General features: G+C 33.9%; 3 protein-coding genes and 1 long non-coding RNA gene across 6 annotated transcripts in view; 2 read left to right on the top strand and 2 right to left on the bottom strand.

Annotated features, from left to right (window-relative positions):
* The window catches only part of LOC141483160 (uncharacterized), a 519,459-nt gene that overhangs the window by 396,275 nt on the left and 96,465 nt on the right, over window positions 1-26,719 (top strand). The window lies entirely within an intron of this gene.
* LOC141483168 (uncharacterized) lies at window positions 2,363-16,660 on the bottom strand. Its single transcript, XM_074177644.1, has 2 exons — window positions 16,218-16,660; window positions 2,363-2,868 (listed from the first exon to the last, which is right to left on the bottom strand). The coding sequence occupies exons 1-2, from the start codon at window positions 16,540-16,542 to the stop codon at window positions 2,465-2,467; spliced, it is 729 nt and encodes a 242-aa protein (XP_074033745.1). The 5' UTR covers window positions 16,543-16,660; the 3' UTR covers window positions 2,363-2,464.
* On the bottom strand, window positions 8,789-15,556 carry LOC141483174 (uncharacterized). The gene is made up of 2 exons (XR_012465946.1): window positions 10,338-15,556; window positions 8,789-9,001 (listed from the first exon to the last, which is right to left on the bottom strand). It is a non-coding gene; the product is annotated as an uncharacterized lncRNA (long non-coding RNA).
* LOC141483171 (uncharacterized) lies at window positions 17,766-22,193 on the top strand. Its single transcript, XM_074177650.1, has 3 exons — window positions 17,766-18,252; window positions 21,531-21,706; window positions 21,767-22,193. Exons 2-3 carry the CDS (start codon window positions 21,660-21,662, stop codon window positions 22,026-22,028), a joined length of 309 nt encoding a protein of 102 aa, XP_074033751.1. The 5' UTR covers window positions 17,766-18,252; window positions 21,531-21,659; the 3' UTR covers window positions 22,029-22,193.

Genomic DNA, 26,719 nt, shown 5'->3' with positions numbered 1-26,719 from the left:
CGTCCACCCCGTATTAAGAATCAGACCTCGTTAATCCTTAGCTCGCTAAGTTTCGACTTCTGAGGGTTGTCGTTCGTAGGGGTGCGACAGCTGGTTAATGGGAAAACTGATTTTTTTGCTTTTATGTTTTTAATGAACTTACTATGGAACGAATGTAAATGGTACTCAGTTGAACAGAGCAGTATTGAACTGAAAATAGGTTGGTTGGGTAACAGAAAAAATATTGGATTACTAAACTAGTATACAGAGCAGTAATAATACTGGACTTTGCCGAGGATTAATATTAATTTCATATTTTGATATAATAAATTTATTTCATCAACTTCACCATTTTCTATTCCAAAAAAAAAACAAATTATCGAATTATCTGATTTTCATGATTTTTCAAAGACTTCAAGTAGATTCAGTATACATTCTGCATAAAAAAGCATTATGAATGTGTTTTTCATGATTTTTCATACTCCTAGGAATAAATGACTCCAAGCAGATTTTACTCTGAAATGGCTTTTCACCAGTATGGGATGTTTCGTGCATTTTCAAATTAGCACTGTGATAAAATGACTTTGAGCAGTATGAGTTCTTTCATGTGTTTTCAAACTACTACTTTGATTGAATGACTTCAAGCAGATTTTACACTGAAATGGCTTTTCACCAGTATGGGTTCTTTCGTGCATTTTCAAATTATTATTTTGAATAAATGACTTCAAGCAGATTTTACACTGAAATGGATTGTCACCAGTATGGGTTCTTTCATGAGATTTCAAATGACCACTCTGAAAAAATGACTTTGAGCAGATTTTACACTGAAATGATGTTTTTCCAGTATGAGTACTACCATGAGTGAATGACTTCAAGCAGATTTTACACTGAAATGGCTTGTCACCAGTATGGGTTCTTTCATGAGATTTCAAATGACCACTCTGAAAAAATGACTTTGAGCAGATTTTACACTGAAATGATCTTTTTCCAGTATGAGTTCTTTCATGTGTTTTCAAAGTACTACTATGAGTGAATGACTTCAAACAGATTTTACACTGAAATGGCTTTTCACCAGTATGGATTCTTTCATGAGATTTCAAATGAGCACTCTGAAAAAATGACTTGGAGCAGATTTTACACTGAAATGATTTTTTACCAGTATGAGTTATTTCATGTGTTTTCAAACTACCACTGTAAGTGAATGACTTCAAGCAGAATTTACACTGAAATGGCTTTTCACCGGTATGGGTTCTTTCATGCAATTTCAAATGACCACTGTGAAAAAATGACTTGGAGCAGATTTTACACTAAAATGATATTTTTCCAGTATGAGTTCTTTCATGTGTTTTCAAAGTACTACTATGAGTGAATGACTTCAAACAGATTTTACACTGAAATGGCTTGTCACCAGTATGGGTTCTTTCATGAGATTTCAAATGAGCACTCTGAAAAAATGACTCGGAGCAGATTTTACACTGAAATGATGTTTTTCCAGTATGAGTACTACCATGAGTGAATGACTTCAAGCAGATTTTACACTGAAATGGCTTGTCACCAGTATGGGTTCTTTCATGAGATTTCAAATGAGCACTCTGAAAAAATGACTTTGAGCAGATTTTACACTGAAATGATCTTTTTCCAGTATGAGTTCTTTCATGTGTTTTCAAAGTACTACTGTGAGTGAATGACTTCAAACAGATTTTACACTGAAATGGCTTGTCACCAGTATGGGTTCTTTCATGAGATTTCAAATGAGCACTCTGAAAAAATGACTCGGAGCAGATTTTACACTGAAATGATGTTTTTCCAGTATGAGTACTACCATGAGTGAATGACTTCAAGCAGATTTTACACTGAAATGGCTTGTCACCAGTATGGGTTCTTTCATGAGATTTCAAATGACCACTCTGAAAAAATGACTTTGAGCAGATTTTACACTGAAATGATCTTTTTCCAGTATGAGTTCTTTCATGTGTTTTCAAAGTACTACTGTGAGTGAATGACTTCAAACAGATTTTACACTGAAATGGCTTTTCACCAGTATGGATTCTTTCATGAGATTTCAAATGAGCACTCTGAAAAAATGACTTGGAGCAGATTTTACACTGAAATGATTTTTTACCAGTATGAGTTATTTCATGTGTTTTCAAACTACCACTGTAAGTGAATGACTTCAAGCAGAATTTACACTGAAATGGCTTTTCACCGATATGGGTTCTTTCATGCAATTTCAAATGACCACTGTGAAAAAATGACTTGGAGCAGATTTTACACTGAAATATTTTTCCAGTATGAGTTCTTTCATGTGTTTTCAAAGTACTACTATGAGTGAATGACTTCAAACAGATTTTACACTGAAATGGCTTGTCACCAGTATGGGTTCTTTCATGAGATTTCAAATGAGCACTCTGAAAAAATGACTCGGAGCAGATTTTACACTGAAATGATGTTTTTCCAGTATGAGTACTACCATGAGTGAATGACTTCAGATTTTACACTGAAATGGCTTATCACCAGTATGGGTTCTTTCATGAGATTTCAAATGACCACTGTGAAAAAATGACTTGGAGCAGATTTTACACTGAAATGATGTTTTTCCAGTATGAGTTCTTTCATGAGTTTTCAAAGTACTACTATGAGTGAATAACTGCAAGCATATTTTACACTGAGATGGCTTTTCACCAGTATGCGTTCTTTCATGCTTTTTCAAATTAGCATTGAGGAAAAATGACTTCGAGCAGATTTTGCACTGATACGGTTTCACAATATGATCGTTTGCAATGCCAAAATCTTTTTGACATAAAGCTGATGACTTTTTATCGTTGAAGCTCTCTTCTTTCTTCTCGATGACTGGTTCATCCTCTATTTTAACAAAAACATACCCTGAATCTGTAAAAATTACAAATTTATAAAAAATTATTTGTTTGAAAATGATATTAATTTTTCATTTATCAACTGTCAATTTTACCCTCCAAAACGGAACCTTTTGGGGCTCTACTAATCCAAATAGTTTATAACCACTAAAAAGTTTGTGGAAAAAAGTTATTGATTTTTCTGTAATGTGTAACTTTTCATGAAATGAAGAAATGTATATTTATATACACGAACTATTTAGTGTTCATAAAGATTCCAATATACATGGTGTAACTGAATAAGTGTAAAACATTTAAGGAGGCGATTCCTCATTGAAAAAAAGATAGGATCTTTCATATAAAGAAACTTCATTGGAGCATCCCTTGTTAAGATACAGCCCCTTAAAGGTGGTACATAAAATTTGTATATCAATTTTTTCACAAGCACTGAAAAAGTTACAATATTGAAATTAACCTGACGTTTTGTACTACCAAAAAGACACTTAGCCAGTAATTTATTTGGTTTACCTCATGTTTGTAAGTGTTGGAAAACGCAACCCCTAAAATTTATTTCCAATGTAAATTTTTGTCTTATTATTTGTTTACCATTTAAAAATTTATTTCCGATAGCTGTTTCATTCTAAACAAAAAATATCTCTTGGATTTTTTGTCCAAAATAAACCAGTTCGCAGCAAAAAATTATTTTACGAACAACTACAGACATACATCGTCATAAATGCGAACTGGATTTATTGTTATTTTGTAGTTAGTACCTGCATAAAACGATTAAAGGGTAATAAACAGAACTAATTTATTAATAACAAAACACACAACATGTAGAAATCATAGTAAATGTTCAATATGTCTACCTTCAGACATTACGCATGCGTCTAGACGGCGATGCATTGAGCCACATATTCGCTCAAATATGTATTCCTGGAGTCTCTCTGATTACCCTGAACGCATCGATGATGCGGTTTCTCAAGTCCTCTACATCGCTCACAGGAGTACGATAAACCAAATGCTGTAAATGACCCTAAATAGAGAAATCGAGAGGATTGAGATCCGGGGATCGAGCGGGCCAGTTCTGTGATCCTCCTCGACTCATCCACTGATTTGCATATGTTTCAGTTAAATGCTGGCATGCTACTTGACTAAAATGGGCGGGTGCCCCATCATATCCCTTCTGATGCCCAAAGGAACTTTCTCCAGCATTAATGGATGCACTTCACTTAAAAATTGAATGTATGCCTCACCATTTAATCGAGCCACACGTTAAGAGAAAACTGTTCTTGATGGTTAGTTTCAACAATAGCGTGAGCTTTTCATCAGCCCATATGTGGTAATTATGAAAATTAATAATCTTGTCCCGAGAAAAACTACATTCGTCTTGCAATATTCAAGACGTTTCGGAAAGTTTCGCGGACACAGTGCCTTTACTCGTTGCAGATGGTAAGGATATAAGAGTTGTTCCTTTAAAATTCGAAATACCGTCATATGATCAACATATAGCTGGAAAGCAATCTTTCTAGTACTGGTAGTAGGTTGTTCTTCAATCAAATTAAGTACTGCTTCCTCAAGCTGTGGTGTTCGTACTTCTCGATGGCGATCACAATCCTGCGTTCTTTTGTCGAATGAACCATATTCTCGTAATCGTTGATGAAGTCGAGCAAATATTCTATGTGAAGGATGCTGCCACTGAGGATACATTTCAGCAATTCTTCTAGAAGCTTCTAACCCATTCCCCTGCGACAGACCATAAACCAAATTACATCAGTCATTTTCTTCATTTGTGTATACTATTTTAATAACAAGTGAATTATTAAAGTAACAAATTAAGAACAGAACAACAACACACAATTAGTATTAATTCAATGTCGAAAATTCACAAACTGACTGTGTCATCCCAATTTAATTGTCACTCTCACTAATAGTGACCTACTAGATAGATTAGTTTCGTATTTTTGCATTTATGACGATGTATCTCTGTAGTTGTTTATTTTGGGCAAAAAACCCAAGAGACATTTTTTGTTCAGAATGAAACAGGCTATCGGAAATAAAATTTTAAACAGTAAACAAATAATAAGACAAAAACTTGCATTGGAAATAAACTTTAGGGGTTGCGTTTTCCACCCCTTACAAACATGGGGTAAACCAAATAAATTTCTGGCTAAGCGTCTTTTTGGTGGTACAAAACGTCAAGTTAATTTCAATATTGTAACTTTTTTAGTGCTTGTGAAAAAAGTTGATATACAAATTTTATGTACCCCCTTTAAGGGGCTGTACCTTAACAAGGGATGCTCCAATGAAATTTCTTTATATGAAAGATCCTATCTTTTTTTCGATGAGGAATCACCTCCTTAAGTGTTTTACACTTATTCAGTTACACCATGTATAATTAAACAAACTATTTTAATCCAAACCAATCAAACAAATCAATAATTTGTTTGATTATTATATTTATTCATAATATTGTTTCTTTCTTGAGGTTTCATGAATGAAATATTCAAAATTTGATTGGAAAATGAAAAATAAATTGTAAAAAAATTCAAGGGGAAATGAATTATTTCTACTGAGGAGACTTTTTGTAACTTATTATTGACTATTTTGATTGATAGGTAGAATTGGAATGTCTGGCATTAAATTAATCTAATGAAAACCTTTTTCACACACTATAACTAAAGCATTCTCGCAGTGTGAATTTTGCTATACAAGTTAGTTAGTTTCAAAATGAGTTCATCAATTCTTACTAGTGCATAAGAAAAGTCCGTAAAAATGGAAATAACTGATGATGTTATGATTGGTGGATCCTATATTCACAAGTGTTTCAAGCTGTTTTTTCTCGACATCTAATGCGAAATAATAATCGGTATATACATAGTTGGCAAAACAAAAATATGTTTAAAAATACGAATTTTTCCAATCGTGAATTCATGAAAATAATTTTTCCCACAGGAAAGTTAGAGTGCTTGTTCATGAGACCTGGCTTAAGTTATAATTCATTATCAATACTTGTACGAGGTTAAAACGAACATTAGTGGAAAACGAGTTTTGGTAGAAAATAATGAAGAATAGTGGATCATGAATTATAAAAAATCATTTTTTCTGTTATCTTGAAGTGCTTGTTTATGGAACCTGACTTGAGTTACTTATAATTCATTATCAATATTTATACGAGGTTGAAACGAAAACTTGTGGAAAACGATTTTTGATGGATTGTCGTCCCATAGGAGACTAAATCATCTGTCGGTAATAAATAAGACAGATAGGTATCCGAGGCTAAGCTAAACAGTGGAGACGGGAGTAGGTTAACCAACTTAGCAAATTTCAAATAGATCTTAATGGGCGCCAGGTAAATTTAATCCTCCAGATACCCTAAGTAACTTACAATGTCAATAACTTACCAATTAATATTGGAAATAAAAGATAAAGATCCCCAATATGATTTATTCAGTAAGCCTAACTTACATGGATTAACCGACAACGCTTCTAAAACAACAAATGTAAAAAATGTATTCCTCAGTCACGGGTTCTGTCAAGCAGTATTTGAAAATACTAGAATGAATAGATGTTTAGATAATTTTTTTATAAATTTTGACGATGCAATAACAACAGTAGTTGAATTAGGAGTCTCAGATCATAGGGGTCAACTGCTACAACTTACTGAAGATATACACAAGGCAGTTCCCAGTAGTATCAACAGAACAAAAAATTATTCTGAAAATAATATTCAACAAATGTTACACTACCTTATAAATGAAAAATGGGAAAAAGTTTTTGAAAGCTTAACTGCAGATAAAAAATATTCAGCTTTCATTTCAATTCATGATGCAAAAAACAGATTAATGTTCCTACACTCTTGGCAGAAACAACATCCAACTTCTGAAAACTCGAAAATATATAATGACTATTAAAAGAATTATTACAAACTTATTATTACAAAATTATGTATGTGTAGCCTAATATAGTGAAGTGGTCGAACTAAAGAGCTCCATCAGAAAGTCAGTCATGGTATGTAAACAACTGCATTGAAAATTATAAAAAGCGGTGAAGCATAAAGTATATGACGTTCTGAAAAACTAAAAAAGAAGTATATTAGCAAACTGTAAATAAATAGTGAAAACGAATTAAAAAAGACTACCGAAGTAATAAGAGACTCCCAGAATAAAAACTATCAACAAATGCCCTTATGAGTTGAAGATAAGCATTTGGCTAAGAGTGTCCATACACGTTAAAATCTAATTGCCAAGCTATTGAAATGGAAGAACTTCGTCAAGAAGTCATTAGAAATAGAAAAGAAATAAAAAGTGCAATAGAAGCAAGCGAAGCCAGAGTATTACTGACATTAGAGGAATTGAATAACAAAGTGAATAAATTGGAAAGGGAAAATCAAGACTTGAAGAAGAAGGTTGAGCTACTCGAAAGGACATCAAAAAAAAATAATATCTTGATACTTGGTTTGGACCAAACAACAGAGAATACTACGGTCAATGTTTGCACAAAATTAAAAAATTCTCTTGGTATCAATATCACTGAAGATGATATAAATAACATTTATCCATTGAGAAATATGAAAAGAAACCCATTGAAAGTGGAGCTGATATCTTATATGAAAAAACAAGAGATACTAAGAAATTGCAAGAAGCTGAAGGGAACAAATATATCAATCCTACAGGACTTGACATTTGAACAAAGGGCAGAAAATAGAATATTACGTAAGACTAAACAAGGATAATATAACGTATATAAAAGGAAACAAACTGTACATCAATAATAAAGCATACACTGTGGAACAACTTGAAAACGCTAAAGAATATCCCCTATACGAAAAACATAATAGCGCACCTCCCACACCAAACATAAGGAATAAAGAATATACTTTAGAAATAGAATCCAGTCTACCAGAATTTTTCAACGATACACTCAGCCAAGGCACAGCTACGCAAGGAACGGAATCCCATCAAAAAAATAAGACTACCGAAAAATCAGTTATCGCTACGAACTCTAGTATAATTAAGAAGAAAACAGGAGAACAACCTTCCAACGGAAAGAACAGACTACGATCGGCAAATAAATAAATAAGCAACGGCAAGCTGTAAATTAACCACATACATATTCTTACGATTCTATAGGTATTCCAGAAATAGCAATCTTTACATACCTTAGATATATTTATATAATCTCACCATTCTTCGTTATTGTGAACTCTTTCAGAATTTATAGTATAAAACATTCTATTCCTTTGTATTAATATAGTAATATTTGTAAATCTTATCAGTAAGGATCCTTATATAAAAGATTTTATAGTAGAAAAAATAAGAACATACCCCTGAATAATTGCAATGAAGCGAAAGAAGTCTTAGCGATAAATAATAAATTCAGCGATATAAAAGTCCTCAATACTAATATTTGCAGTATTTCAAAAAATATAGATGAACTTAAAATCAATCTTGAAGAGCTTAAAGCGTCTTTCGACTGCATAGTCTTAACAGAAACTTGGCACGTGCCTGATACTTCCACCCTTAATATAACCGATTATGTTACTCTATACAATGACAGCAACTACAACCAAAATGACGGTGTCGTTGTGTTTGTAAAAGCAAACCTATATCATTCCTATAATCATATCGAACTAAACGAAAGTGTATTACTGAAAATCAATATGACGGTAGACGAAAAGACCATCTGCATCTACGCGTTCTATAGATCTCCAGCGAGTAAAATTGATGACTTCCTATATCAACTTAACGAATTGCTAAACAAAGAGAATAAGAACCCACATTACAGTTTATTCGTTGGTGATATAAACATTGATCTATTGAAGGAAACTGAAGACTCGAAAACATATCTCGACATTATGAGTGAATATGGGTTTCACTCAACCATAAAAACCACTACCAGAGCAAGGAATGGATCGGAATCATGTCTAGATCATATATTTATTAAAACGAAACAGCAAAACTTCAACAATCTATTGCCTATAACTATCTCCACCACAATCACAGATCATTACATAACACTACTACAAATCGTACTAAATAATAAAACAAAAAATGAAATAAATAACAATTCAAAAAAATACTTTCAAAGATTAGACAAAAAAGAACTGCTTGAATCCATAAGCCACATAAATTGGGAGGATGAATTATACCCGATGCATAATCTTGAAACTGTAACAGAAAAATTCATAAATATAATAAATACCTGTATTCGTAAATCAACAAGACACATAAAAATGAAAAATAGTGAGCGCAGACGAAAAAACTGGATTACGAAGTCCTTGATAACACATATCAACGAAAAAAACCTATTGTATCGCCTTTGGAAACAAGACCCAACCAATGTGAACATGAAAAATGATTATCTCACAACCAAAAAAATAACTGAGAAAAAAATACGAGATGCAAAAGAAAAGTATTATGGAAAGCTAATGGAAAATGAACAGAATACAAGCAAAAAACTATGGAAAACGGTTAATGAAATTCTGAAAATCGAAACAAAAAAACAAATAAATAACATCAAAAACGAGAAAGGAGAAATCGTCACCGATCAAAAAATAATCGCTGACATGTTCAACAGTTTTTTCGTGAATGTAGGAAGAAACCTAGCGAAAAACATTAAAAAAAATCCTATTCACAAAAATAAGAAAAATATAACGAATAATTCAATTTTTCTCACACCTACAAGTATGAATGAGATAAGGAATACTATAAATGAATTGAAGAATAATAAATCTCCTGGACACGATGGAATCAAAGCCGAAATTCTCAAAATCATCATTGACTTCATTAGCAAACCTTTAATGGACATCATAAATAGATCATTTGAATCTGGGACATTTCCCTCAGTTCTGAAGAACTCAATAGTAACTCCAATTTTCAAATGCGGCGAAACAGATAATGTCCCTTTTATCATCGATCAGCAAAATTTTCGAAAAAATTCTAAAAGCCAGATTATGTACATTTCTAACCAAATATAATCTACTGTCAACATCTCAGTTTGGCTTTAGAGATAATAAATCTACTACTGATGCAATTCATTCCCTAACAAAAACCATCTATGAATCTCTAGACTCAAGTACCCCTTCAATAGGTGTTTTCATAGATCTGAAAAAGGCATTCGATACGGTCGACCACTCCATACTTCTAGATACCTTAGAAAATATGGGCGTAAGAGGTACTGCACACAAATTACTTAAAAGCTACTTAACAAATAGAAAGCAAAGAGTGAAAATTGGAAGCCAAATCAGTGCAGAAATGGAAATAACATGCGGTGTACCTCAAGGGACAGTACTGGGACCGGTGCTATTCGTGATCTATTTGAATGACTTATTCATACAAAAAACAATCGGGAAAATTATAAGTTTTGCGGACGACACGGTAATATACTATAAAGATGAAGACTGGTACAATCTGAAACTGAACATTGAAAAAGACCTAAGAAATCTCAAAGACTGGTTTGACAGTAGATTACTTTCAATTAATTTTGACAAAACAGTATACTCACCATTCAGCAGTCTCTCAACATCCTTGCCAGAATACACTCTGAATATTCAACAAAATCTTGTAATTAAACCTGCGAAAAAAATCAAATATCTGGGTATATATATAGATAATCATCTTAGATGGGACCACCATATACAGTACTTAACAAAAAAACTACGTTGTATTTCATATAGACTGAAACAAGTCGGAAAGTTCGTGAATTACAAATACAGAAAAATTCTATACCACAGTTTAGTAGAATCACACTTGAATTATGGCATCATTGGTTGGGGAGGAGTATCAAAAACTCACCTACATCCTCTTGAAGTCTCTCAAAGACGATTTCTTCGAATACTACTCAATAAACCTGCAAAGTATGAAAGTAATTTGCTGTATAAAGAGACACAAATTTTAGATTTGAGACAATTATTCATCGTTCAGATAGGATGCCAGCTATACAAGAACAAAGCTGAACATGACACTCCAAACCACCCATACGCAACGAGAAAAAGGCATCACCATTGTATACCACTGGTTTCCAAATCTATAGGACAGAGAAGCTATCGTTATCTAGCTCCCAAACTATTAAATTATTTACCAAAAGAAATTACATATGAAACTTCTATGAAACGCTTCAAAAAACAATTAGTATCATTTGTAAAGGAAAATGCAAGAACGGATATTCATAAACTAATCGAAGGTTGAACCACTGTCCAAATATATTGTTATTATGATTATCAATAGCTTATTTATATATGTATGTATATGTGTGTGCGTATGTATGCGTGTATATGTATGTATATATGTGTATATCCATTATTCATTAGATATAAGATTTCTGCAGAGATTGAAATGCATGTATGTATACTCAAGTTTATCTATACTATTATAATATGAATTAATCAGGTATAATTTTAATTGATGTATATTTATTTTACACTTAGTTTTATATTTTATCTTTCGTGACGGTCTCTTTTGTAATTCCACAAACAAGTATGTTTGATACTTCTGTGGATATTATTATGTTTATTCATTTTTATACACAACTCTTATATTATTGTATGGATTTTATTTTATCACGAATAAACGTCATTATTATTATTATTATTATTATTAAACTGTTGGACAGTACCAAACGTACACTGAACAATAAACGTATCATGGAATCTGACAACAAACAGAAGACAGTCTGGAGTATTGTCAATAAAGAAATTGGCAGAAACAGAAAAACATGTAAAACCTGTTAACTTAAGTGAAGATGATTTAAATACCTTTTTCGTTACTAATGCCGAAAGCATTGTCCAAAAATTAGAAAAAATAAATATTCAACCTGAGACTTTGATAAAATTACCCCCATTACAAAATTCATTATTTTTCAAACCAGTCACCCCATCAGATATCAAGTCTATTATTGTTAATTTAAAAAATAAAAAAAGCGAAGATTTGGATGGTTTTAATATGTTTATCGTTAAAATATGTACTCCTTTTCTAACTGAACCACTAGCCGATGTTATTAACGCGTGCTTGACGGAAGGTGTTTTTCCCGAAGGTATGAAAAAAGGCAAGGTGTGCCCATTACATAAAAAAGGAGATCCTTCATTGCCAAGTAATTTTAGACAAATTGTTATTCTTCCTGTTTTCTCAAAAATACTAGAAAGAGTAGTTTACAATTCATTAATTAGCTTCCTTAATTTAAATAATATATTAAGTCCTTATCAGTATGGATTCAGAAAAGGTTTGTCTACAACTGATGCCCTGAAATCTTTGACTGAATACATTGAGAACTGTTTTGAGGAGAAAAAACACTGTTTGGGAATCTTCACTGACATATCAGCTGCATTTGACTGTGTAGACCACCAGATTTTATTATTAAAACTAAACAGATACGGGATACGTGGTACCTGTCTTAATTTCTTCAAGTCATACTTATCTCATCGTAGCCAAGCAGTAGTTGTTGACAATGTCATGGGTTCGTATATGTCTGTAACGAGAGGGGTGCCCCAGGGTTCTGTACTGGGACCACTCTTATTTCTGATATACATAAATGATATGCCAGATTCCATATCCTGCAATAATTTACTAACAAATATGTTTGCCGACGACACAACTTTCTGTATACAACTTGAAAAGGGGACTGATCATTTACCTATTTATCAAGATATTATGGCACATGCTAAGATTTGGTTCACAGCCAATGATCTTTTTTTGAATGAGACCAAAACCCGCTGTGAAATCTTTAGTGTAAAATGGTACAAATAGTTTGGTTGAAAATGAGCACATAAAATTTCTAGGTATAGTTTTAGACCCACAACTGAGGTGGACAGCTCATATAAACTGTTTATGTAACAAGCTGTCGCAAGTGATATTTGCACTAAGAAAAATACGACATGTCACAAACATGGAAGCAACAGTATCTGCGTATTATGCATTGTTTCATAGTCACTTGAGGTATGGAATACAGTGTTACGGTAATGCAGTATCTACACATATTACGAGAATTTTCACATTGCAGAAAGCGGCAATAAGATCTATTTTAAATGTACCATGGGATACCAGTTGTAGAGAACTATTTCCTTCATTAAAAATCATGACCATCTACTCACTGCTCATTTATCAAAGTATAATAACTTTGATAAGATAAATGAACATGCAACACACTCGTCAATTCATCCTCATGATACCAGACACAAACACAATTTGTTGGTGCCATTATGTCGTCTGCAACGAACGCAAAGAGACGACATACGGCTCTTCAACCTTCTTCCCACAGAGTTTAGGAATAGACCCTCGACGCAATTTAAAAATCAATTAAAACAGATACTATCAAATAACTGTTTCTATAGTATACTTGAATTCGAAACATTCATCAAGAAAAACAGAAATATCTTCATGACCCACAGAAACCTGTAGTTTTATTTATACTGATAGCACAATTCATCATTATCTATATACATACTTTATATATTTATAATGTATAATGCCATTGTTTTTATGTATTATTTAGCTTTTCGATTGCATTATACCTTCTATTTTTTTATCATTAACCAATTTTAAAGTATGACCTTATATAAATTTTTAAATGTATTTTTCTACTGACCTGTCTACAAACTTTATGTTTCTTGAGACCAATAAAAATTATTATTATTATTATTATTATTAATGCGATATTCAACTACTATGCGATATTCAAATGTCAATACAAGAGGTCATTGAGAGCGGTGTATATAACCGCAAATTCAATCAGCCATGAATTATGGTAGTAACGACGCTTAAAAGAAACTACAATATGTCAAGTAAAACTACCACGAATATTGAGAAGGTGTGGGCGAAATCGTAAATACTAGTATGGAAGGTAAGACAATCTCGTTTGCGTCGCGTGAGCTCAGGCGTAGGCGCATCGGTGTCAACAAGCAATTGTAAAAGGAAGACAACACCTCAATTTGTGTTTTACAAATGTAACCAAACACGTTGCCAACTAGCAGTGAATTCAGCCAGAAAGACAATCACTATATCAAACAGGTAACAATAAACAAAAGATCAATATATCACAAATATTTAAATAAACCAATTATAACTTGCATGCTCCTTTTGGGCCACCCCGTGTATGGTGTTAGGCTACTCCCTAGTTCGACGGAGGTGGATCATCCTGTAGTACGGCGGAGATGGATCACCCTGTAGCACCACCAAGATAGATCACCCTGTAGGGCACAACAAAATAAACCAGTAATGGATCTCCAAATAGGATCCCAAAAAAATAAAATAAAACCCCTGGCTAAGGGGTTTTCTATACGTTTCTTCGTGTGCGGTGCTCTGCACGGAAGTCCTACTGGGACTTGATGAGTGACTAAGGGCCTTCTGTTTCTTATGTATCTGATTTCGGAAATCCTTCCACCTGGCACAAAGAGTTCGGTAACCACCACAAATCCTCAAAAGAGTTTAAGTTTCAGACTGCAAATATCCACACCAAAATGACCAATCAGTCTTCCAATATACAATCCTGACTTGTAGAAATAATCCCCGTGAAGGATGGAACAAATACAACCATATATATCCTACAAATCAGTCTGATGGTACACTTGAACTTTCAACCAAGCTCAACGAAGGTCACCTCGATATCCCAGAGACTGCCACATCTGACAGCTAACCAGTTGTTGCCCCAGTGTGTCCAATCTACACTACAAGCACCAAGGGAGCGCTGTGCACAACATCGTAAATCTATCAATTCCTCCACAGCCACTCGAGACATCATCAACAAGTCCATGACTCATCAAAACTCCTTCTCAAAGCAATGCAACCCTAAAACAACCCTTGACAATTTGAGTAACTGATCAATCCCTCACCCGTGAACAACTGTAGAACTAGTTCGGTGTAGGTCGTCGGAACGACACTACGAAAGTTCGGCAGATGTCAACCAACAGCTGTCTCTTAACCTTGTTATTGAATGTTTACAAAAATATCGACTCCAACCTATTTTCAACTATTTACCGATCCTTATTCGTGCCATGGAATAAAAACATATAAGGTAAGTCGCCAAATATTTCCCATTCAGTACGAATATTTGACCATTCATATTATGCAGAATATTTACCGAAAATATCAAACAGTATTCAGAAACCCAGAGCTAACTAATATTGTTTTTCAGGTGATATGGCTCTAATACATAGTAATCCTTCTGGAAGTGATGAATAACAATCTATGCAAAACTATTCTTGGGAAGGTATAGAGAATAAGGCAGACAACGACTGAAAAATGATAGGTGAAGTAGACTGAGAAACAAGCGATAACAACTATTTCAACCTAGCGAGGAATTTCGGACCTCTAACGTCGATTGGCAATAGGAGAATGCGTAAGTACTGGTCAAAGCAGTTAGTCAGGGAGCATACATATATTCTTGTACATTTCAGGTATGGTTTTCTATGGAACGGAAGATTCCCATTACGATGATGTTAAATGAATAAAATCAACTTGTAACTGAATTACATTATTAACATCCTCAGAATAAAGTTCTAAAAAGGCAAGGTAGTGTTCTGAAAGGTCACATAGGAGCAGTTTTGATCTAGTGCTAAATTGAAATGTAACAGGATAATAATTAAAAATATTGGATTGTGAATTATAAAAAATAATTTCTTCTCAGTAATCTTGGAGTACTTGTTCACGAGCCCATCAAAAATTGTTTTCCACAAATTTACTTTTTAACCTCGTACAAGTATTAATAATGAATTATAATATTACTGGAGTTTTTTCTCACCACCAAATCGTTATTTTTAACACCTCGGCAAGTGTTTCGTGTATTAATCTTCCTCTTGAAGATGATCACTTGGTGATCGAAACACGTGTCGAGGTGTTAAAAATAACGATTTGGTGTTGGGAAAAAACTCCAGTAATATTCATTATTAAACCAAAGGTCCCAAACAGTGCATCATAAGTAATGAATTATATCTTAAGCCAGGTCTCATGAACAAGCACGATCTTAAAAAATTGTTCTCTACAAATTCGTATTTTTAAAAATATTTTTGTTTTGCCAACTATGTATAAACTGATTATTATTTCGCATAAGATGTCGAGGAAAAACAGCTTGAAACACTTGTGCATATATAGGTAGGATCCACCAATCATAGTATCATCAATTATTTCAATTTTTACGGACTTTTCTTATGCACTAGTAAGAATTGATGAACTCATATTTTGAAATTATATAGCAAGATTTCTTGAAATTCTTATGCAAGTAGAACTCTTAGAGACTTGGCAACATTGCGCAATAATGTAGTTCTTTCCCACCATAGATTGTCTCCTTGTGGATGAAACTTTATGGATAACTTCACACTAATAAAATCAATAGTTCAACAATGGAACATGATTGGAAAATTATTGAATGCAAAAAACTTTCATCAAACTACAGTACCTGTGGTGTGTTTTAAATCATGAGTCATATCTTCACCCTGTATATCAAGCAACTTATTATGGGGGCCTTCACTCATTTCTTCTATACATTTTTCTGATTTGGGTTCATGGTAAACATCACTGACACCTTCACTTTCAATCTGATCTATATCATATTTTTCTTCGAGGTTATGAGTAACCATTTCAATACCAAACATATACCCTCCAGATTCAAGGACCATTTCAGTTTCACTTGTTTCACATTTCATATTTGTTTCAAAAAACAATTCATTCCCTACAGATTCAAACTCTCTCTTAATAATTCCTCCACAATCATTAGTAGTCATTATCTTTGAATAAAAAGGGTTTATTTACAACGATGAATTGTTTGAGTTTACTAAATTTTGTCAACACTTTTTGAACAGAAATAAAATGCACCTCGAAGGAAGCAAACAAAAGCCATAAACAAAGATAGAGAGAGAGAGAGAAAGTCATTCTACTTCTTCTTTTCTTGTTCATTTGTGGGAGAACAGCTAAAATTGTTGTCTCGTATAAGAATCACCCCTGGATGGATAATTTAAAGATGTTTTTTTACTTGGTTTATTATTCATATACATATTTCATATACGTATTTCATAATAAATCAGTGTTATGTGGAAAAGCTCAAAATATATGTTATAGCGCCATCTATGGTTGACTATGAATATTATCATCCGCTATCATGTAATAATGATGTACAAAGTAATATAGTTAGTCTGTGCTGAGAACTCAAGTAGAGCGTTTCATTTCAAAATCTTGAAGTGTCAATGTCTAAGTCGAATGGAAGAAAAAAAAGTTTTAGATTCAGTACAAGTACAGCATAGGTGTACTCAAAATCTGTCATTTCCTGCCCGATCAAAATACATCGAGGAGAAGTTGTGTTTTGTTGGGACTCAAATCAAGTAATTTCCTTGAAAAGTTATTTGTTATCTATGCTCGATGTATTCAGATCTAACAGAGAGAGAGCGAATAACTTTTGACGGAAATGATAGGTTTGGAATATGATTGATGCCAACAAAAGCCATCTAGTACGGACGTGCAGAATGGTCACATATCTTCATTTATTGTTCCTTGGAAATTCAGACTTTGAAAGTTTCCGCAGATAGTATCGGTAACTGAACATTTTGAAGTATCGTTCATATTGAGGAGTGAAATACAAATTGCTATCGCATCTGGTGTCAATAAAAGTAATTTTCTCTGAATTTAGAAGCAAGTCAGAAGCAAACGGGCACACTTTCACAATCAACTGTTGATAGATACAACGTTTATGAATTTGTCGGTTACTCTATCGATCTGATGAAAAGCATAGGTGCATATTTAGAAAGTAAAATAAACTGTTTATTTTTCAGTAATTTGTTTATGAATTCGAAATTAGGAATTTATTTCGACTTCATTCAAAAAATGTCCACTTGAAACTAAAGAATTTCATATAGGATGAAGAAAATAGCTTTTGTCTGATTTCTACTACGATTTTTATTCGTTAGTAGTAGAAATCAGACAAAAGCTATTTTTTATATACTAGATGAATTTGCACAAAATGTATAGATCATCAATCCAACAAGGTGAAAATATTTCAATTTTGAAATAATGAGTTCAAACTCGAAATTTTTTGAATATGGGATCATAGGTGGGCTTCTAGATCACTCAAGTGGTGTAAGCGTGGGATGTGATCTTATTATGTTGGCCTCACTGAATGAGCAGAACGAGGTTTGAAATGAGTTTCTTGTTGACTTATTGAAGCATGTGCAATGTACGCGAGCCAGCATTATTCCTGTTAGTTAGAACAACTATTGAAAGTTCGAGTCAATTCTAGTACTATTTTCTTTTTTTTTTATGCCTCTGCTGTATGGCGTTTCCACTCATCGGTCCTCAAATATATAACGAAGAAGAAGAAGATCACTGAAAATGGCATATTATAACAATATAAGAAGTTCTTGAACTTCTATATATCCCTATAGCAGCGTCTTAACAAATACACCAAGAAATTGTAAACTACTAACAAAAATAAGTGAATAAACGTGAGTACTACTACTCTATATATCAATAAATATTTAATGTACTCTGTCTTGGTATGTAGTGATCAATAAAAAATTTTGTACTCTGTAGCAAAACACAGTCAGTTTTCCTGTGAGTTATTTTACGTTTACTCCGTTAACATACATCCTTTATATATCTGTGGTTCTCATATAATTTATTTTGATAGTTATGGTAATCTGAGACCACCTCTGGAAGCTTTAATATACTTCAATTCAGATGGATCTTGTCTCATTAATTATAATCATACTGTATATCAATCATATAATTCTGTTAATTGCGGACAACTATGTTTGAAATTTCTTTCTCAATAAACATGTATGCCATCAACGTTTTCTTTTCATTCTACAGATAACCTTTAACATGTGACCAGTGTGAAGGTGGCCAAGTGTTTTCATCCATGTGTTTGGTGAAAGAGAGGCGAGCGCGCTATTCCGCCATAGGTCGTTTCACCGCAATTATTCACATGGCTAGCCATGGAAATTTTTACATTGATAGACTCATTGCTGGAAACGAACTGATGTGATTGAAAATGATTCTAATGATGATGAAAATCTTTTTTTTATGAAATGAACCGCATTTTATTGAAATTGTACAAACAACTGATAATAGTAGAAGCAGAAAAATAATTCCAAAAGGAAATTCGTTGCTAGGAATATTTTTTCTGTCAATTAATTGAATACACCCCCGACTACCCTTGATTCAATTTTCATTAGAAAAAATCATAACTCCTTGCAGAAACACATTGCTGGGAATTTTTTTTCATGAAACCATCGAATTTGGCATGCTTATCAACCCCAGAAGGGTCGCTGATTTTGTCTCACGAAAATACACCCCCTTCTACCCTCAATTCAATTTTCATTAGAAAAAATCATAACTCCTTGCAGAAACACATTGCTGGGAATATTTTTTCATGAAACCATCAAATTTGGCATGCTTATCAACCCCAGAAGGGTCGCTGATTTAGTCTCGCGAAAGAACACCCCCAACTACCCTTAATTCACTTTTCATTAAAAAAAATCATAAGTCCTTCCAAAAACACATTGCTGGCAGTATTTTTTCATGAAACCATCGAATTTCGCAAGCTTGTTAACCCCAGAAGGGTCGCTGATTTAGTGTCGCGAAAGAACACCCCCGACTACCCTTAATTCAATTTTCATTAAAAAAAAAGCATAAGTCCTTGCAAAAACACATTGCTGGAAATATTTTTCCATGAAACCATCGAATTTGGTATGCTCATTAACCCCAGAAGGGTCGCTGATTTTGTCTCACGAAAATACACCCCCTTCTACCCTCAATTCAATTTTCATTAGAAAAAATCATAACTCCTTGCAGAAACTCATTGCTGGGATTTTTTTTTCATGAAACCATCGAATTTGGCATGCTTATTAACCCCAGAAGGGTCGCTGATTTTGTCTCACGAAAATACACCCCCTTCTACCCTCAATTCAATTTTCATTAGAAAAAATCATAACTCCTTGCAGAAACTTATTGCTGGGATTTTTTTTTCATGAAACCATCGAATTTGACATGCTTATTAACCCCAGAAGGGTCGCTGATTTTGTCTCACGAAAATACACCCCTTCTACCCTCAATTCAATTTTCATTAGAAAAAATCATAACTCCTTGCAGAAACACATTGCTGGGAATATTTTTTCATGAAACCATCCAACTTGGCATGCTTATTAACCCCAGAAGGGTCGCTGATTTTGTCTCGCGAAAATTCACCCCCTTCTACCCTCAATTCAATTTTCATTAGAAAAAATCATAACTCCTTGCAGAAACACATTGCTGGGAATATTTTTTTATGTTGCCGATTTGTCTCTGTTTTATAGATATTTTCATGGGCGATGCTCTCGTGAAATATCAACAACCGTTCCTCCTTCAGCAGTCTCTTCGAGATTGACCCATCAAATTCAGTCTTCACACCCCTTTGTGGTCACCTTGGAGACCTGCAGAACATCTCTCTTCAAAGACTCGTTCATCCAACGAACAGCGAGGCTTTGGAACTCATTGTCTAGGGAGGTGTTTCCCTAGGCATACAACCTCCAGAAATTTAAGAACACCAATTCCACAATTACAAAAAGAACTATGTAGAAGGAGTAATACATTCAGCACTAAATATGAACACGTACAATATACATATATACACAAATAGGTTTACTCAATCATCTGAATTTTGTTAACCTCAAGGATAATAATCATGAAGTCGTAGTTAAACCATCCAATTGAGTTTTTGTTTTTCGCACTACGATATTTTAATGGTGAATTTTCCTCAATGTGGGGTAGAAGGGGGTGTATTTTCGTGAGACAAAATCAGCGACCCTTCTGGGGTTAACAAGCTTGCTAAATTCGATGGTTTCATGAAAAAATACTATCAGCAATGTGTTTTTGCAAGGACTTGTGATTTTTTTTAATGAAAAGTGAATTAAGGGTAGTTGGGAGTGTTCTTTCGCGAGACCAAATCAGCGACCCTTCTGGGGTTAATAAGCATGCCAAATTTGATGGTTTCATAAAAAAATATTCCCAGCAATGTGTTTCTGCATGGAGTTATGATTTTTTCTAATGAAAATTGAATTGAGGGTAGAAAGGGGTGTATTTCCGTGAGATAAAATCAGCGACCCTTCTGGGGTTAATAAGCATGCCAAATTCGATGGTTTCATGAAAAAAAATTCCCAGCAATGTGTTTCTGCAAGGAGTTATGATTTTTTCTAATGAAAATTGAATCAAGGGTAGTCGGGGGTGTATTCAATTAATTGACAGAAAAAATATTCCTAGCAACGAATTTCTATCTGGAATTTTTTTTCTGCTTCTATTATTATCACTTGTTTGTACAATTTCAATAAAATGCGGTTCATTTAATAAAAAAAAGGACTTTCATCATCATTTGAATCATTTCCAATCACATCAGTTCGTTTCCAGCAATGAGTCTATCAATGTAAAAATTTCCATGGCTAGCCATGTGAGTAATTGCGGTGAAACGACCTATGACGGAATAGCGCGCTCGCCTCTCATTCACCAAACACATGGATGAAAACGCATGGCCACCTTCACACTGGTTAACATGTGTTCATATACGTTCACCTTATCAGGCCGAGATTCGATTCTCTCATCTAAAATTAATCCTCCTATCATACTGGACGATACAAAGAATATTGATATTTCTTAATAGAAAAAATTATATCACGTACTTGATACATGATAATGTACTCGTTTATCATTGCATAAACAACATACGTACGATGTTATTCATTTTTTTCAGCACAGTTTCACAGTATAAATTGACGGATCTATGTCTTTGGAAAATAATTCTATTTACGAGTGAATCGATACAATAACAAAAATATCAACTATTCCGACAACTTTAATTATCAATATTACGAATACAAAAATGTTGCCCGTCAATATGGCAATGGTAGTGCTTAAACAATTATTCAGGTAAGTCATTGTCAACCAATATTATTACATGTGTTTGAACTATTTTTCATATTGTTATAGATATGGTGTGAAGCAGATCGTAAAAAAATCTGAGGACTGTATTTTAGTATATTTGAAATACAGTACAAAGATGGTTACTTTGACTAAGAAATTTGGTAATTTACCAGTGAAAGTAACCCGGGCAATGGCTGAAAATGAACAGGAATTGGAGTTTCTGGAAACAGCAGTGAAACGGTTCAATTTCAATATACAAGATGATGATGACGTGGGCGCTATTCCAGCACCTCCACCACCAAAAAAGTTGAAGGCTTCATCATCATAATCAAAAGAAATTTTACCACCTCCAACTCGATAAGTATCTCCTGTCATAATCGAAGATTTTGAAGAAGAAAACTCTCAACGCCCTACTTATTTCCAAGAATTCCAAGATTTTTTGTGATTGTGAAAATTTTAATTATTATGATAAAATAAACAAAATTGAGAAAAATATTTTTTCATTTCTGCAATGTAGTAAATATAACATGTATAATGAGAATGTGTGAAAAGTAAATATTTCATTTATATAAGAACAAAAATTCAGAATTTATTTCTTACAGTGTGAATACCAATATTGTTGAAACGAAGTTAAAGTTCGTGGTTTTATTGTTAACCACGAGTTATTCAGTTTATTATAATTTGCCTGAGACCTGAAAGCTAAATAATACTTGTATTGTGGCGACCCCCGTGCCTGCATCTTATTTTAGGTAGGCAGTGATAAAGCCAGTAATTGAATAAGTATTTACGGAGATATTACAATTCAAACTAAATTCACAAAAATGGACAAAACTTTTGAAACAACGCAATAATATGAAAATATGTATTTTTCGAGGCGTGTCAATGCAAAAATTAGTATAACCTTTCTGGTTGATTTCTTTGCTTCTTCATCAATTCCATGGTTTCTTAATTTTTTTAAAGAACAGATAAAGCGAGTTTTGCAATGCCACGCCTTATTTTCACTGTAATAAATGACCGTCGGGTCTGAATTGGCGATCCCTATATAATTACTACTAATGAATATATAATAATCATTTCAGGCTCGCACCAGAAAAATTCACACCCCTGTATATGGGATCATTCAGCCAAAGGTATTTATTTTCTTAATTTATAGTCCGTTCATAATTTGTTGATAGCTCACTGCAAGTTTGACCCTCATTAGAGAACTGAAATACAGAGAGGACAGCTAATATGATATAATAACAAAAACCAAACTAAAACTGGCAGTTTAAGATGTTTTCGACTAACCCACCTTGTATCTGAAGAAATACAATACAGCTATAAAACTTTTAATCCGATTATGCAGGTATTTTGAGTGGAAATGAGTGACCAGTGTCGTAGAGTATATGATTAAAACATTAGTTACTTTAAATAAATAAATATATTAATATACTTAAACTGTAGGTACTGTAAACTGTATTTTTATTTAAAAAAAATTTCTTTATTTTATTCAAAAATAATAAGTTACTTGCAATTTGTAAAAGATACATTTATTTAATTAATACCTATTTTTAAATGATATAAACTACGGTTACTTACAAAATTATTCAAATTCAAAATAAACAGGATCATCTTCGGAATCCGAGTCGTCTTGCAGGTTAATAATTAGCGGTTGTGTCTCTACAGTCGCATCAATTATATTGTCAAGATCCCACATTTTTTGTTCTTCTTCTATTGCATGTCTTACTGCATCTCGCCAATTTTGTTCTGTAATATGTTGTAAAGACTCATATAACAATTCACGTACAGCTTGTATTTTATATGACGTATTTTTTCTAGCCACATAGCTTTTCATTTGTGCCCAAATGAGTTCAATTGGATTTAATTCGCAGTGGTAGGGTGGAAGTCTAAGGACTGTGATGTTTCGTCTTTCCGCCATTTTGTCAACTACGTATTTCTTGAACTTAGATGTGTTGCCGGGCAATTTTTAAAAGTTCTGCTTTAACCATTCCATCTTCGTAAGGCAGGGACTTATTCCGCAGCCAGTCAATGTTATCCTGTTTCTTCCACGCAGTCGTTGGAAGTCTTTCAACTAGTCGTGAATGATGGTGCATTATCTAATACTATAATTGAGTTTGGTGGTATATGTTCAATCATCTGCTCAAAATACTCTTGGAAAACATCAGCTGTCATCTCCTCGTGATAGTCTTTTGTGCTTTTGGATTCAAATTCCAACAAACCATGCTTAGCAAATCCTTTTTCACTGCCAATGTGAGAAACTATTAATCTACTGCCTTTACCAGAGGGTGGGGAAATACCAGTAGACCAACCTTCCATAAAGGCTTGCCTGGAGCTTGATATATTTTTATCTGTCCAAATTTTTGTGAGAGTATGACCTGCGTTTACCCACGTTTCGTCCTGATAGTAAATTGGCCTTCCTTCAGCCCGAAATTTTCGTATAGATCTTAGATACTTTCTTCTCCAACATATTATCTCTTCCCGGTCAATCAAAAGTGATTTTCGGTCTGATTTCTCCCACCGGAAATTTAATTCTTTTAAAACTTGCCACATTTTGGTTCGTCCGACATGAGGCAAATCCGGGTCGTCTCTAACTTCTTGTAAAATTTTGTTCAAGTTGGGTATTTCTTTTTTGTAAAAAAATTCGTGAATTTTCCTTCGAATACCATTTTTGGCAAATTCATCAATTTCAATAGGTTTTCTCCCCCTCTTTAAGTATTCGTTTGTATTTGGGTTAGCTATATCTTTTTTTTTTCTTTCTGATAGGAACCTATATATTGTTGACTCCCCTACGCCCGTCATGTTGGCACAACTCTTGATTATGTTCTGAACAGTGTTTGTGGGATTCTGAGAAACCAGAGCATCGTGAACGTTCAAAACAATAGTCTTCTCTCTTGGTGAATAGACAGACTTACTGACTGTACGCAACAGTACCGGTGTAAAACTTGATGATGTTGATGATGATGACGAAGCCATCGCAAGCAATCAAACAAAACAAGCAGGAACGAAGGGTACGTATATGTTTATAGGAATATGAAAAAAAGTTACTCACGCACTGCACAAAATTCGCAAAATAAATATTAGAGACGTTAATTACTGCCGTAGACGCCGAAACACCAACGAGCCGTAAATTGAATGCGATTAAAAAATGTAAAACCAAAAATTATTTTCGTTCGTAACAATTTCACCCTTTCAAGGCAAGTTTCGAATATAAACTGAAGCTTTATATTTAATGAATAAACACCTCCGGAACCTCCGCCTATGATTTTACGAGTTTTACGACCGTTTTATGACTTGGGCCCTCATTTTGTGCTATCGACAAATTATGAACGGACTATAGTTTGGTAGCGTGATAGTTGCTGCCACCAGATTAGAAAGAGTTTGAAATTGGTCCTGATCACACGGATTAAGAATTAGTAGGCAACTTGGTCAACAGCTAAATCTTTCCTACCTTCTAAACTTCGTGGAGAAATGACTTGGTTATGCCACCAATTATATCCTCAGAGACTGGATTCGGCCACGGCTTAAATGCGTGGTCTTTTAGGGGTTTGAGGGAATGAAATAATATTAACAAAGTTTTCACAAACCAACTTTATTGATGAGTAAAGTTGGCAGAATAATCGGATTAACAATAAAAAAAATTAAATGAATAAAAATTAATACTGAACGTTATTTACACTATATAAAAGAAAAATAAATATATAATTATAACCATGAGCAAACTATGGGTAAACTACTAAAACAAAATGACAGGAGTATTCCTTTGAAAATTGAGGTAACTTCACTCAGGGCATAGATATGCCTTGCCTGAATTCTACTAGCTATGCTATAAAACCAACTAAAATACAACTCTGAGAAGCTATCAAGAGACCCAATTAATCGCTCCACCCTGTATAACGTAGGAAATTACTATGACCTATAATAACCTAATAAAATGAAAAGGGAACCCGATTCGTAGCTATATTATTATGGTAAATGTTCATTAATACTCTAGGTGCCAAGTCGGAAATATAATCCACATACGCATGCAATAACATCTACACTATATATCAGAATTGTTTAAAATACGCTCACCAAAATTATCGTAGACGGACTCCCCTGAAAATTCCAACAAAAGCCACTATTTCCCCAAAAACTCTTACCAGGAACTCGAAAAATCTCTAAATCTCTAAATTGAATAAACCCGCGAATACTTCCAAAACCCAATTAGTGTCACTTCTCTAAACAGTGACTTGAAATATCTCAATATTTCAATTCACTCAAAATTTCCTCTAGAATTTCCAGCTACTGTAGTAAATTCAACTGGATTCACCAAATCTCCGCGCACCACTGACTTTACCTCAAATCAACTAAACCTCGATTATTTATCAATTCCAAAACACCTCGCAAAACGGTGACCTGAACTACCTCGTATTTCAGTACCTCCAGAAGTCACTCAGAACTTCGTAGGAAGTCCAACCTACCTACTTCTGAGTTCGTACGCTCCTGACTTTTTACCTCAAGTCAGCTAGCCATATGAAACGCGAATAACTCCCAAATATCGAGATCATTTCTCGAAACCGTATTTCACTCTATTCGAGTATTTCCCAAAACTCTGGAGGAAATTCAACCGGCCTATTTCTGACTTCGTACGCTCCTGACATTTTACCTCAAGTCAGCTAGTCAAATAAACCGCGAATATTCATCGCACTACTGAAATCCCCTCGCGACCCAGTATCTTAAAATCCCTAGCACCTCAGTCCCTTTAATAGCTTTCCCAGCAACCTCCCCAAAGGGGCGAACTGCCCCGGGCAAGAGCCCCTAAACGACCCTGGGATCCGCGCACGAATGACTTAAATCTTTTCAAAAAAACCTCACCACCTTAACTCTATTAGGGGATGTAATTAATGTCATCTCAGAAAATTCTAACCAATCGGAGAGTCTATAATTATTTCTAAGACTGTAACTCTTATCGCCACCTCATAGTCTGGCGAATAAGTCCGCAAGAATTCACGTCTACTTCCCAACATTTCTAATGTCGTG

Source organism: Leptinotarsa decemlineata, unplaced genomic scaffold (genome assembly GCF_025532065.1).
Source record: "Leptinotarsa decemlineata unplaced genomic scaffold, Ldec_3_MD MMD2_tig00003192_RagTag_RagTag, whole genome shotgun sequence".
NCBI lineage: Eukaryota > Metazoa > Arthropoda > Insecta > Coleoptera > Chrysomelidae > Leptinotarsa > Leptinotarsa decemlineata.
This window is presented reverse-complemented; position numbering and strand designations above follow the sequence as displayed.

Excerpts from the sequence above, each read along its gene's own strand:
- LOC141483168 (XM_074177644.1), bottom strand. The coding sequence starts at position 16,542 with ATGACTACTAATGATTGTGGAGGAATTATTAAGAGAGAGTTTGAATCT. Across the intron at positions 2,869-16,217 it reads TGATTTAAAACACACCACAG|ATTCAGGGTATGTTTTTGTT; the intron begins GTACTGTAGTTT and ends TAATTTTTACAG.
- LOC141483171 (XM_074177650.1), top strand. The coding sequence starts at position 21,660 with ATGTTGCCCGTCAATATGGCAATGGTAGTGCTTAAACAATTATTCAG. Across the intron at positions 21,707-21,766 it reads GTGCTTAAACAATTATTCAG|ATATGGTGTGAAGCAGATCG; the intron begins GTAAGTCATTGT and ends ATATTGTTATAG.